This window comes from Mauremys reevesii, linkage group 8 (assembly GCF_016161935.1).
Source record: "Mauremys reevesii isolate NIE-2019 linkage group 8, ASM1616193v1, whole genome shotgun sequence".
NCBI lineage: Eukaryota > Metazoa > Chordata > Testudines > Geoemydidae > Mauremys > Mauremys reevesii.
The window spans coordinates 22,652,311-22,664,890 of NC_052630.1; the positions used below are offsets into that span (position 1 = coordinate 22,652,311).

Below are 12,580 nucleotides of genomic sequence, written 5' to 3' on the forward strand. Positions count from 1 at the left end.
TCAGGCACCACAGAATTCCTAGTCTCAGGAAAACACCCAACCATGTCTATAAGTGTACAGCAAGCACCACACTTCAGAGCAGCAGGCAAAGCTGCTTTTTCACACCCCTGAGACGTAGCTATGCCGATATAAGTTCCCAGTGGAGGCCAGCCCTTAGTTAAGTAGGAGTCTCGTGAAGTCTTGCCTATCACAGCTCTAAGGATGGAATTCAAACCGTCTGGGCTCAGGCACGTCTTTATTTCTGCAATCAGATCTGGAGCTAGTGCCTGAGTGGTTAATAAAATGAGAAATACAGTAGGAAGTTTGTCTCCAGAGCTCTAGAACCACCGTGTCAAATTTAGTAGTAAGGGGGTAATACTGACTCACTTTGCACCAGTGTTAGCCACATGCTTAAATTTATTTAATTGTGAAGATCCATCTATATAATGGCATCAAAATGCATTTCTGTGGTGAACTGGCCCCATAATGTTGTCACCACTGACCAAACTGTAACAGAATAAGAGAAGAGCAAGGTACTTTTCCCTCTTCTTCAAGAGAAGGAGCATCTGGATTTGTAGTCAATAAAAAGCCTGATAAACAGTGAGGGATTTATTCCAGTGGAGGTATCTGCTTCTTAGACTTTCCCCACATATCAAACATCCAAGATTTCCAATGCTTAGTTCCTTTGCCTCCTCTTCCACCCTTCCTTCGCCATGTTCCTCTTCCACCCTTTCTCCCAATACTAGAAGTATTAATGAAATATCCAGCAACTGACTCAATACGAGCAGAAGATTTAGTGGATTATGTGACGGTTGAGGTAGTAAACCACTGCTCAAGAAAATAAAATGGAATTCATCAGGCTGGCTTGTTTAAAAAAAAAAAATTGACAAATATTTCCAAGAAAAACTCCTATCATTTCTCAACAAATGTACTAACAACCTGGGATGCTTGCTCTCATAACAGAATTTGTTTTTCTATAGCATTAAATCAATGTAACTGTCAAAGCAGTCAATTTAGATACCAACAGGACACTGATCATTAACATATGAATAGCTATTTTGCACATATACAAAATGGTTTTAGTGTGGACAAAGTTTGCAGTAGTATTCTCGGGATCCCTCTATCGTTTTGTGACAGGCAGAAATAATTCAAGGATAGCATCTCTCACTTACCATTTGCTGATGACAGTCAAATTAAGAAAACCAATACCTGAAAGAAGACTGTTTCAACACTATGTTTCTAAAACGTAGTTGTGAAAGAAACTGCAACTATATTTGAAGGATACTATTTAATCCAGTGGAAAGTTGCGTAAGCCTACATAGGGCCAAAGCCAGGTCTGAAAACCAATAATAAAAATTCCTATAGTTTATTCAAATCAGAGAGTCAGCAACAACCAACAAGTCTTCAATTTTTTTTAGTTCTCTGTATGCTGGCTTTTCCTTTGCACAGTATGTCTCCGTAAATACTCTATTGCACTGGATTCTCAGTTTTCTTATAACAAGAATCTCTGTGTCATAAGAAATACCGTAAGATTGTTGCCAATTAAGAAGCAGCAGAAATGCCTATAGTTTACAGGTAAGGGGAAAAAAAATCCTAGATACGGTTACCTTAAAAGTTCACCCTCACAACAATTCAACTTCTTCCTGTTTTCTATCTTACTCAGCTGGGAGAGATGTCCTCATTTTCTCTCCTCGAATTCAATTTCTGCATAGAGCATTAGCACAAAAAGTCAGGGGTGAAAAGTTAACTCCTTTGTAACTGACACTATTTAAATAAACAATCCTCTTGTCAGGAAGTGTTTGGAGAATAGCACAAAGACCTCAAAGAGTTAGGGATCTTTTGTTTCTGTTCATTTTAAGGGGGGACGCACATATTCCTTAAATTTAACCTAAGCTACCTGTCTTCCAAATTAACTTTCCATTTTTGGCCAGTATTTCAATATTAAGTGAAGTCTGAATGCTTAGTTACAAAGGGCTATCAAACTCAAGAGGTGACTCTACAATTGATGGCATGCTATTTCCTACTGAAACGAACTTTAGCTTCTGCACAAACTGCAGTGTTGTGCCTTTAAGTTACAAAAACATTTACAGAAGTGTTCTGGTAAGTGTTTCTACGATTAGACAGTTGGCAGTAGTTTAGTGAACAGGTCATTAAAGGTTAAGAGTCAGATACCATGTTTATGAAAGCTTGTTAGTGGGTTACAGTTGAAGCTTTTGGACTTTGCTGGTCACAATTCAGAGATTATGCAAACCACCCACCCACCGGGAGGAGGTAGAGATAACTGACAGATCAATGACACTTCAGAAGGAACTAGCACGGTGGTGAACAATCTGCAGCTCACAAGCCAAAAGCAGCCCATCAGGGTAATCTGCTGGTGAGCCACCATTAACCATCCACAGGCACGGCCCTTCGCAGCTCCGCGGTTCATCATTCCCGGCCAATGGGAGCTGCAGGAAGTAGCGGTCAGCATATCACTGTGGCCTGCACCACTTCCCGCAGCTCCCATTGGCCGGAAACGGTGAACTGCGGCCACTGGGAGCTGCGGGGGGCCGTGCCTGTCGATGGTCAATGTAAACAAACTGTCTCGCGGCCCACCAGCGGATTACCCTGACGGGCCACAGGTTGCCCACCACTGAACTAGCAGGATGTGTTTGGTCAGAGGACAGGAATGTGCATGAAAATCCCTCCAAAAGACCATGTTTTGCCCTTGTCTGCATCAGACTCCAACTACGCTACTGCTATATCACTTCAAAGCTGTAGTGCAGATGGGTTCTAACCATGTTAGGGGGACAGTCTGGGTTTTAACCTTGTTATGGGGCCACAATTAGATACGCTCTACACTTTAACTTTTAGCTATAACTTTTACAACTAGGTCACCTATTTGTTATAGAATAGATGGGGCTCAAGTGGCAGTGAAACATTATTAATATAGCTTAAAACTTAAATAAGAGTCTTCCAGTTTCATTAAGCAAGTTTTATCAGTATTCTCCCCACCCCCCATTTCTAACTAAGCAAAGTTCTAGAAGACTGTGGGGGTAGAGTCTCATAACAGACCTGGGTTCATCCCCATTACCCTCATTTAAGCACAAGACTGGGAGAGACACTAAGCTATTAGTGTTATCCTTTAAACAGGATGTCAAAATGCAGGTCTCTTGAAATTTAAGATCCCATGGCACTTTTTGACAAGCATACGGGCCAACATTCTCCCTCCTTCAACAGAGTCTAATAATGGATAAGGTTGTGTGCAAGATATTGTTCAAACTACCCTTGGTGATTTGTGAAGTGTGCCACTCAAATGTCAATAGAACTATATAAAAATATGATTCTAAGCAGCACCACCAACACTCTCCTACAATTGAAAGAGATGGCAGAGACTTCCTTTTGAAGAGTACACAACTTGTTCTAAGGGCACGTCCAGACTACCTGCTGGATCGGCGGGTAGCGATCGATCTATTGATCCCCGAACGTGCCCACCCCCCCCGACTCCAAAACTCCACCCGAGAGAGCAGTGGTAGAGGAGTCGACGGGGGAGCCGCAGCCATCGATCCCGCGCTGTGAGGACAGGAGGTAAGTCGAAATAAGATACGTCGACTTCAGCTACGCTATTCCTGTAGATGAAGTTGCGTATCTTACATCGACCCCCGCCCCCCCCCCCAGCGTAGACCAGGCCTAAGCGGAGTACACCAGAATTTCCCGTACCCAGTAAGCAATGACAAATATTACTGCATGCACCTACCAGTTTTAAAAATAGGTCAGACAAGCTCTATTTATTTAAAAGCTACCTAGAAGACAAACTTAGAAGCACCTCAAAAAAAACCCAAAAAACCAAACAAACTTTACTCATGCAAACACGTGGTTCTTGTCAACTGACTTCAAATGGCATTATTGGAAGAGGGATGTTCCATGTTTATGTCTGTAAATCAGGGCTTAATTTGCGCCAGGGCTAGCCAGGGTTGAGCCCCGGGCACCTCTGGTTGCTGCATCAACTCTGAATGTAAAAAAATTGCTTGAGCCCCAGCACCTAATTGCTTGAGCCCCGGCATCTTTTTCATTACAAATTAAGCACTGCTCTCAACTCCACATCAGACTTACAGATTAAGGTATTTTCCTAATTGAAAGTCCTTCAGGGTATGTCGTCTACACTAGGAAATTAGGTCGATTTTATACATTCGATTGCGTATGTCCCCACTAAGCGCATTAAGTCAGTGGAGTGCGTCCTAACTACCGTGGCTAGCATCAACTTACACAGCGGTATATCCCACAGTTCCCGCAGTCTCCACCACCCACTGGAATTCTGGGTTAAGCTCCCAGTGCCTGATGGGGCAAAAACATTGTTGCGGGTGGTTTTGGGTACGTTGTCAGTCGCCCCTCCCTCCATGAAAGCAACGGCAGACAATCATTTCGCGTCAGACAACAGGGCAATTAGAAGAGCACAGCAAGGCGCACTGCACATCAGAGAGGCTGTGAAAACCAGTTTCATGACTGGCCAGGCTTTGGTGTGACCGTTGTTTGCATCAAGGAGAAACACACACCCACCCCCTTTGCTGATTTTAATTCTCTGTAAGACAACCACCCTCCCCACTTCGAAATAAAGTAACTATTGTTTTGAAACCATGCGTTCTCTCTCTCTCTTTTTTTTTTTTAATTAATAAATAAAAAGAGATAACAGACAAGGTGGGGTGGGGTGGGGGAGGAGGGACGGACAAGGCTACATTGCTTATTGTAGCCACACTAAAAATCAAACTGTTTGAATGACAGCCTTCTGTTGCTTAGGCCATCCTCTGGAGTGGAGTGGCTGGGTGCCCGGAGCCTCCCTCCCATGTTCTTGGGCATCTGGGTGAGGAGGCTATGGAACATGGGGAGGAGGGTAGGCGGTTCTACAGTGGAAGCAGTGAGGGGTCTGTGCTCTTGTTGGCTTTCTTGCAGCTCCAACAGATGCTTCATCATGTCCATTTGCTCTCCATTAGCCTCAGCTCTTCGTGCTCACTTAATTCTTTCCCGGCCTCTGCCACCGAATGCCTCCATGCAATAAGCTGTGCCCTATCAGTGCGGGAGGACTGCATGAGTTCGGAAAACATGTCATCGTGAGTGCGGTTTTTTTGCCTTCTAATCTGCGATAAACTCAGGGATGGAGATGATAGGAGAACCGCAGAAACATTCTACACTCTACGATTCTGGGGGCACTGCATGGTCACCTGTGCTGCTGAGTTCGCCACACTGACCAAACAGGAAATGAAATTCAGAAGTTCCCAGGGCTTTTCCTGCATACCTGGCTAGTGCATCAAAGTTCAAAGTGCTGTCCAGAGCGGTCACAATTGAGCACTCTGGGATAGCTCCCGGAGGCCAATACCGTCGATTTGCATCCGCACTACCCCAAATTCAACCTATATCATGTTTTTCACTTCATATTTGTACTGTACTGCCAGATTTCTGCCCTCTGACAATGCCTTTCAATATATGCAGTTAAAACTGCAGACTCCACTGCTCAGACATTCAAAAAATTATTTTTTTGCAGCCTACTAAAGACGATAGACAGGCGTTAGCACACTTCTTATGTAAGAGGAGGTATTTGTGCTTGAATGCACTCCACAGCAGGCATTTTTAATCACAGTATTACCAAACATTCTAATTTCAAAGGACAGTTTAATTGCTACTGTGTTTAAAAATCCACTACTTCATGTGTTCCACTTTGGTATTTTAGAGAATGTTTCATTAAATTCTCCTTCCTCGGTTTAAATTATTCAAATGCTCAGCAGCTAATCTGAGGCAGGATCAGAGAAAGGAGTGTGAAAACTGAAATTCCAACTTTGAGGAAAGATGAAAGAAGAGAGATCATGAATAACCATGTACTTTATTAGGACACCTGTTCCTTTCAGCTCCATACACATGGTGCCATCTATACTATAAGCAAACTAAAGCTAGCAACCAGTAATGCTATTGTTACAACTTTCAAAAGCTGGAGTTTTTAAAGTGGACAGATTACATTTTTGTTGCTGGGCCGACAATCCCTTTAGAGGCCTTAACGCAATGAGTTGCTCGCTGCTGGTTATGCCTACTTTTATTTTACAACTGATTTAAACTAGAAGGGCACGTTAAAAGCAAATGTTAACATTTTTTCAGTTCATCAAGATGAACAGAAGAGATAAATTGCGTCTCAGAGACATGCTGGATCCCGGAAATCCTCCTCTAGATTTTGCTTTCAAGATCTGGAAAAGTTACATTGCTTTTTGCAATGTCCCACTACCCGCTTGGACCAAAAAAAAAAAAGGAAAAAAAGAAAAGAAAAGAAAAAAAAAAGAAAATGCAATTGCCTGATTTACTTAGTTGTGATGTTTGTACAATGCTGAATTCAATTATCTGTGCCAAGCACCTGTAATTTATTGAAAAAGCACCTATCAAATAACATTAGGTAAGGAGTAAAAAGTCAATAGTGGATTTAAGAGGATACAGAATTGAAATGATGAAATTACTGTGGCCTCATTTTTAGTAAAATCTTGCTTAATTAATAGAACAGGGAAGCCAAGTGTTTAAGGGATGCAGAGAATGCATGTAAAGAACACAGGGAAACATTCCCCCCATTCAGTGGGAGAAAGGTGGGGGTGGGTTGTTTTTACTGAAGAATGGAGACCATAAACCTGTTGCTTGCTGTACTTCTGACAACTTGTTTTATTACCATCAGGGTTATCTGTTAGCTGGGGGAGTAACTTTTACCTAGAGGAAATATCTATCCCGCCAGACACTGTAAAAATGTAGAGGCACAGAACTGTTTGTTTTCAGCAGAAGGCACCAGCTCTGTTCAACTATCCACCTGGCTGGAAAGCCCACAGACCACTCATTGGCAAAGCAATTAAGACGGCCTTTGAAGGATTAAGTTACAATACAAACTCTTAAAGCTTGCACGCTCAATGGGCTTTGTGAAATTCAGCCCTGCTCTTACTCACATTGCTTTGAGAAGCCATGTAAGAGGTGAATAAAGGAGGAAATACAAGCAGATCTACTGAGTACTTTTAAATTGTAGGAAATGTGCATATCCTGGAAGGAAGAAAGCCAACATACCACAAACACTGGGGGCTGGAGGACAACTCAGAACTCTGTTTCCAAAACAATCTCAGACCATGTTCTAAATAATTTTTTTCTCTGTTTTAGCACTTGTATGCAAGGAAAAATGCTGACTTGCTGTTTAAACTCTCTCTGTTTCTAGAGTACTTATTCCTGCTAAAGCAGAGGTACACGTTTACATAGAACTGAAGCGTCAGAAGGCCAATTTCTATGACATCGTATCCATTTGGTAGGTCCCAAAAACCTCTTGAAAGCTGAATGACTTAAAATGCAAGTCAGCCTGCTAGCAGGACGTCCCTCCACCACTGACGACCACTGCACAGGCTCTAGGCTACCTAAAGGTCATCATGGGCATCAACCCTCCTGTTACAGTACTGCTGATGAACAGGGTAGAAGAGAACACTGAAGACTGCAGGGCAGGCTCTGCCTTCTACTCCACTAGTGCCCTTCCACCTCATAGACTCATAGACTTTAAGGTCAGAAGGGACCTCCTCGAGCAGTCCTCCATGGCACAATCCTGCAAGACTTAAATATTCTGACCCAAACAGAGAAGCCATTAAACTTGTACTGTACTTTGAATTCAGACTAGTCATGTGCTTACAAGTGTTCTGGATCTGGCCAGCACACTCAACACCTGCGTAGCCTAGCAAGATATATCAGAAGCTACCTCCATAGCAACCACAATACTGCTTCTTGACCAGCCAACCAACGTAGAATGCCAACTTAAGGGATTTATTTTCTTTGATTTATGAGCACCCCATCTCTACAGCAAAAAGCTTCCCAGCACCTTTAAACACAATTTACACTAGCACACCTGAAGTCTTCTATGTACATTAGGTGCCTGCCCTCAAGCCCACTGCATTCATTATGTACAGTTAACATACAGCATGGACTGGACTCCTTCATGCAGTAACACCAGCTTTCAGAGGCCCTAATTATCCTCAGAGTACAGTAATTTCAGGTTTTTGCACATTATGTATAGTATGGACACAGCTATATTATGCCACCACCCTTACAAATGTTTGTGGTTTTATACCCATACCCTCCAAAGGAAGGCTCAGTTAGGTTTAATATTAAAATGATCTCCACGTGTCTTGTTTTAAAACAAGTTAAAAAATTTCAGAAACTTTCCTTCAGAAATCCTTATGTTGCTGAAATGGGAAATTTCTTCTCTGCATTAAATACAAACTTTAAGTATGTTCTTCTGAAGAGGGGACAGTCTGCCAAGAAATTTGCACTGCAAGTCATGGGCTACATAAAGTGTATTTTTCCCTAGTGCCAAATACAACCTTGTTTGTGTTTCAGACTCACCTGCTTAGACCAAGGCTAATCTGTTGGTGTGTTCTTCCCTCCCCTACACCCCATCCATGACCAGATTAACATGCTGGGCCAGACGACAGCACTGAAAGTGTTTAGAAAACCCCTCAGTAGAGATCAAGAAAAAAAAAAAAAAGCTTTGTTTTGTGGGCAACACCATCTGCTTTACCATTTTCTACAGCACAGCACCATAATATACCACTAGGACTCTCAGCAATCTTGTAGACATAGAAAAGCAGAACAATATTTATGCTTTTTTTGTTCTGTGCTGCTGTTGCAGATTTCCCCATCACTGAAAGCTAATTAGTTAAATGCACAGTATTCTTCCAGAACAAAATCAGATGTCCTTCTTCTATTTGACTAGAAACATGCTAAATCTAATTACTTTTATTTATTTTTATTTTTATTAAAAAGGAAGGATTTCTTCCAAACTCCCACCTCAAAAGCATGAGCAGGCGACATCACATCCTCAATACTGCAGGGTTTACGAATCCCGCATTTAGATTTCTCTTGAAGGGAAATTTGCAATTTAAAAAAGAAAAAAGCCTGGGCTTGCATCCTCTTCTTTTGTTTCTTTACTATGTATAAGGAAAGCCTGAAGGGTTTTGAGGGGAGGGGTTTATGCGTATTTTTTCCACTTTAATATCATATATCTCAACTCTCATCTTGCTGGTTATGCTGAACGACAGTGTTTTACTGTCTCTCATTTGTTTCAAGGATTCATTTTTCTAAAACGTTAAAGGCATTAACAAAAAGACAACAAATTGTACACCATGACAGTCCTTTTCTTTCTCAATACACTCATACTCTGAGCTCTTAAATATCATTGCATTCTTTAACCAGAATCTTCCAAGCTAGGCAGGACCTGAACTTCTAATGCAAGAACATAAATACGCACAGTTCCGGCCTTTCTTATTAATAAAGTAGCAAAAAGAAAAGTACAAACCAATTTTCCCTCTTTTCAGCTTCACCTGAAAATTCAAACAACCAGGCCTATTCCTGTCATAGCAACTGGCATCTATGTGTGCACATGAACAACAAAATTCTAGCATTGTAGGATAGTCCAATGTAACCATGTCCCAAAAGTAGGCTGAAGTATGCACTTGCTAAAGACAAATTCTAAGCCACATATACAAGAGGTAAAACATGGCAAAGAAATTATGCAGGCCTCAGAAGAAATTGACAAGGCAAATAGTGTTGGTTTCAGTAAAAAAAAAAAAAAAAAAAAAATCTTTCTGACCAAATAGAATTCAGTGGTCATCGAAGTCTTTTTGCATGAAAATTAATGTGGTAAAACTCAATTGCCTAATAAGAGCCTATTATTTACTTTGTCAATTTCATAAGGAACTAGATGGCTGATACAAGAAAATTAGTTTTAAGTAACTTCATAAACAAGTTCAGTATTTTCTTTTGTAAGAAAAGAAACAGCTGTTGATCTAGATTTACTTGCATCAATTATCGCCCCCACCCCATTTCAGAATCAGAAGGACCTGTCCCTAAATAATAATAGCATGAGAACAAACAAACTTGCCAAGACCTGATAACGATTAAGTCACCTGATGTAATTTATTGTTGAATGCCTGCTGGAGAGACAAGAGTAGTAGAATATCCAAAGTGTTAATTTTGTTAAGGGTAACTTGAAAAGGAGTAAAGTGCAGATAGTTAATCTTTGCTGTGATCTCTCTTTCATGTTACCCAGCTAAATGTATTTAGCAATTCTTTAATGTTTGAAGTGTACCTAAGGAAATGCAACATGTAAATAGACAATGCTGCTATTTCTAGCGGCTCAAAGCAAGAGCTTTTTTAAATTAAGAGGACAAGACAAAGCACAGCAATAAATCCCTTCAAATACTGCCCAAATATTGCTCATTTAGGTATTTTAATATCAAAGATTTTTCTTCTTCTTCTTTAGGAGCACACATGTAGATGCAGTACTAGCTTTATCAAAGCAGACAATTACAGCCAGCATTTGTACTGTTATCTCACAACTCCTCTGCAGTCTGCCAAGAAACAAGTGTCTGTAGTAAAATTGCCTCTCAAGCTGTTTTTGTTTGAAAACAAGTAGAGTTACTTCTTCAGACCTTAAGATCTTTTGATTGCATGCAGCACAGCAACAGTACCCACTTTTTATTTAACACACTGTATCATCACCAGCTTGCCTGAATTAAAACTGCTGAACAAAAGCCAGCAGATATTTTTAGCCTGTAAATAGGTTTTTGTAGACTGTAAATTATGATTAAAGTATTTTTATAGGACAGAGTTCAGTGTAGATTCTTCTTTGATTAACTGAATTGGTGAAGACAGTTACTCCTGAGGTCCCTTCCAACCCTGATATTCTGATTCTATGACAATTTAGAGCTTTAACATTTGTTTTCCTTATAATACTTGAGGGGGTGCCAAAGCATTTTTGCTGAATCGAAAACAAACAGGGGAAGGTGAGAAAAGGGAATTAAAGTCCAACCTTCATTCTCAGAGTTTGATGAATGTCTGCTGCCAGCTCCCCTTTCCACCACTGCTCTTCCATCCTCATTCTTCCCATCCAAAGGTGTGGAAGAGAGGGATTTTGTAACTCTGCTGGAAAGGAAACAAACCAAATAAATCAAGCAGCTCATACAAATCAATCCAGTGCCATCAGTTTTTCCTAGATGTTTTAGTGATAGTTACTTGCCGTCAGATTGACAACACTCTCTAGAAATAAACCACTTGAAAACAATCACTGTTCAGCTTGTTTCAAAGAGACAAAAATACCAGTTATTCAGGATCATCATAAGGCCACCAAACTTCTGATCAGATTGTGACCTGTAGGTTTTGCCAGTTGTAGGACTCTACCAAATCCTTCCAAAGGGGTTTTGCTCCAAAAACATCTCGGTGCAGCATTGTCCTCGGGATCACTTAAAAATTCAGAGAGCTTCTCCAATAGCAGAAGTGTTTCTTACACTGTTGCTTCCTTCCCATAAAACAAACCAGTGGTGCCTCTACTCTCAGACACCCTTATTTTCCCATTTTTAGGCTACCAAAGGCTTCCTCCTAACTGCCTTTCCCAGATAAAGGTTTTTGTTTTTTTTAATGGGGGCGGGAGACAGGATGAGAGGACGGGAGGAGAGACAGAGAACGGGAGGAATGAGTCCCAGCTAGAGAAATCCTGGGGGACTTTTTACCCTGATTTCATCAGGTGGGAAGAAGTGCCCCGTAATTGACTTTACATCAACTGGATCTAGCCCTTCCCCCAGCTGGTTGTGTAACGCAGTCACACGGGGGGTTTTAATACCCTTCCAATGTGCAATTCCAGCCTGCAGATTCTGGGTTTTTTTCCTTTTAATTAACAACGCTACACAACTTCAGGACCCTGAAAAATGCAACGTGTGTTACCTTCGCTGGCTGCCTCCTCTTTGCCTCACACACTCTGATCAGCAGCCTTTGTCCTACTCCAACATCCTGCGGGTGCTGCTACAGCAGCAGTGCGAACACTGCAGCCAAGAGGGAAAAATCAGACCCCGGCAGCCCCTGGCGCTAAAAGTCGGAGGGAAAGACGGGAGCTGGATGCACACATCCCCCACCCCAGGGTGCACCACGCATGGGAAAATAGACACTGGTGCCGCCACCCCCCCTTAGAGCACCCAACCCCTCCAGCCTCCCCCGTTGTTCTCTTGCACCCACTCCCCGCAGCAGGCTACCGCTGCCGACACTCTATGGGAGCGCAGCAGCGCTCGCGGGGGATTACCACACCGGCCGCGCACCACGCAGGCGCCATGCCTCCGCCCCGAAGGACTCTGGGGACTGTAGTTTCCTCCCCCTGCGCGGTGAGGCTAGGGGAAGGGGCAGGTGAGGCGTGGCTTGGCTCGGGCGGCGGGCGCCCCGGGCAGAGGGTGTCCCGCGGGAAGGTGGCGCGTGCTGCTGGGGCTCAGGAACCGGGGGTCCACGTGCTTGCAGCAGTGCTCTCCGCACCAGGGTCACCAAGCCCCTTGCCTGGGTGTGTGTGTGTATGAATGTCTTATGCAAATCATGCGGTGACCTAATGTACATATTTGCAAATAATTTGCATCTAATCATACATTTTATGAAGGCATTGGCTTGACCGTCTGGGGAGTAAAGTGGGCAGCAGGACAAGCTTCTGCCATGCCACTCTTTTGCCAGCCACAACCATTCAGAAGCCAGGGTTAGCACCTCTCCCCATTATGAAGTTGGCTTTAAATTCATGAAATTTTTATCATATAAATCAGGGGTA

At 42.4% G+C, this 12,580-nt stretch overlaps 1 protein-coding gene across 13 annotated transcripts in view; it reads right to left on the bottom strand.

The window, feature by feature from the left end:
* The window catches only part of CCNJL (cyclin J like), a 49,637-nt gene extending 37,367 nt beyond the window's left edge, over window positions 1-12,270 (bottom strand). For 5 of the 13 annotated variants that reach the window (XR_005583536.1, XR_005583537.1, XM_039483865.1 and 2 more), the window contains exons 1-2: window positions 11,725-11,910; window positions 10,817-10,929 (exon numbers count right to left, since the gene is read on the bottom strand). Coding sequence is in view for 11 of the 13 variants with exons in the window: in XM_039483865.1 (XP_039339799.1) it covers window positions 10,817-10,894 (78 nt within the window). In the remaining 2 variants the exon portion in view is untranslated. Of the gene's footprint in view, window positions 1-10,816; window positions 10,930-11,103; window positions 11,404-11,724; window positions 11,911-12,012; window positions 12,050-12,076 lie in introns of those variants that run through there. The other 8 variants (XM_039483862.1, XM_039483856.1, XM_039483859.1 and 5 more) reach the window with 8 other exon arrangements.
* Between the last annotated feature and the right edge of the window lie 310 nt (window positions 12,271-12,580).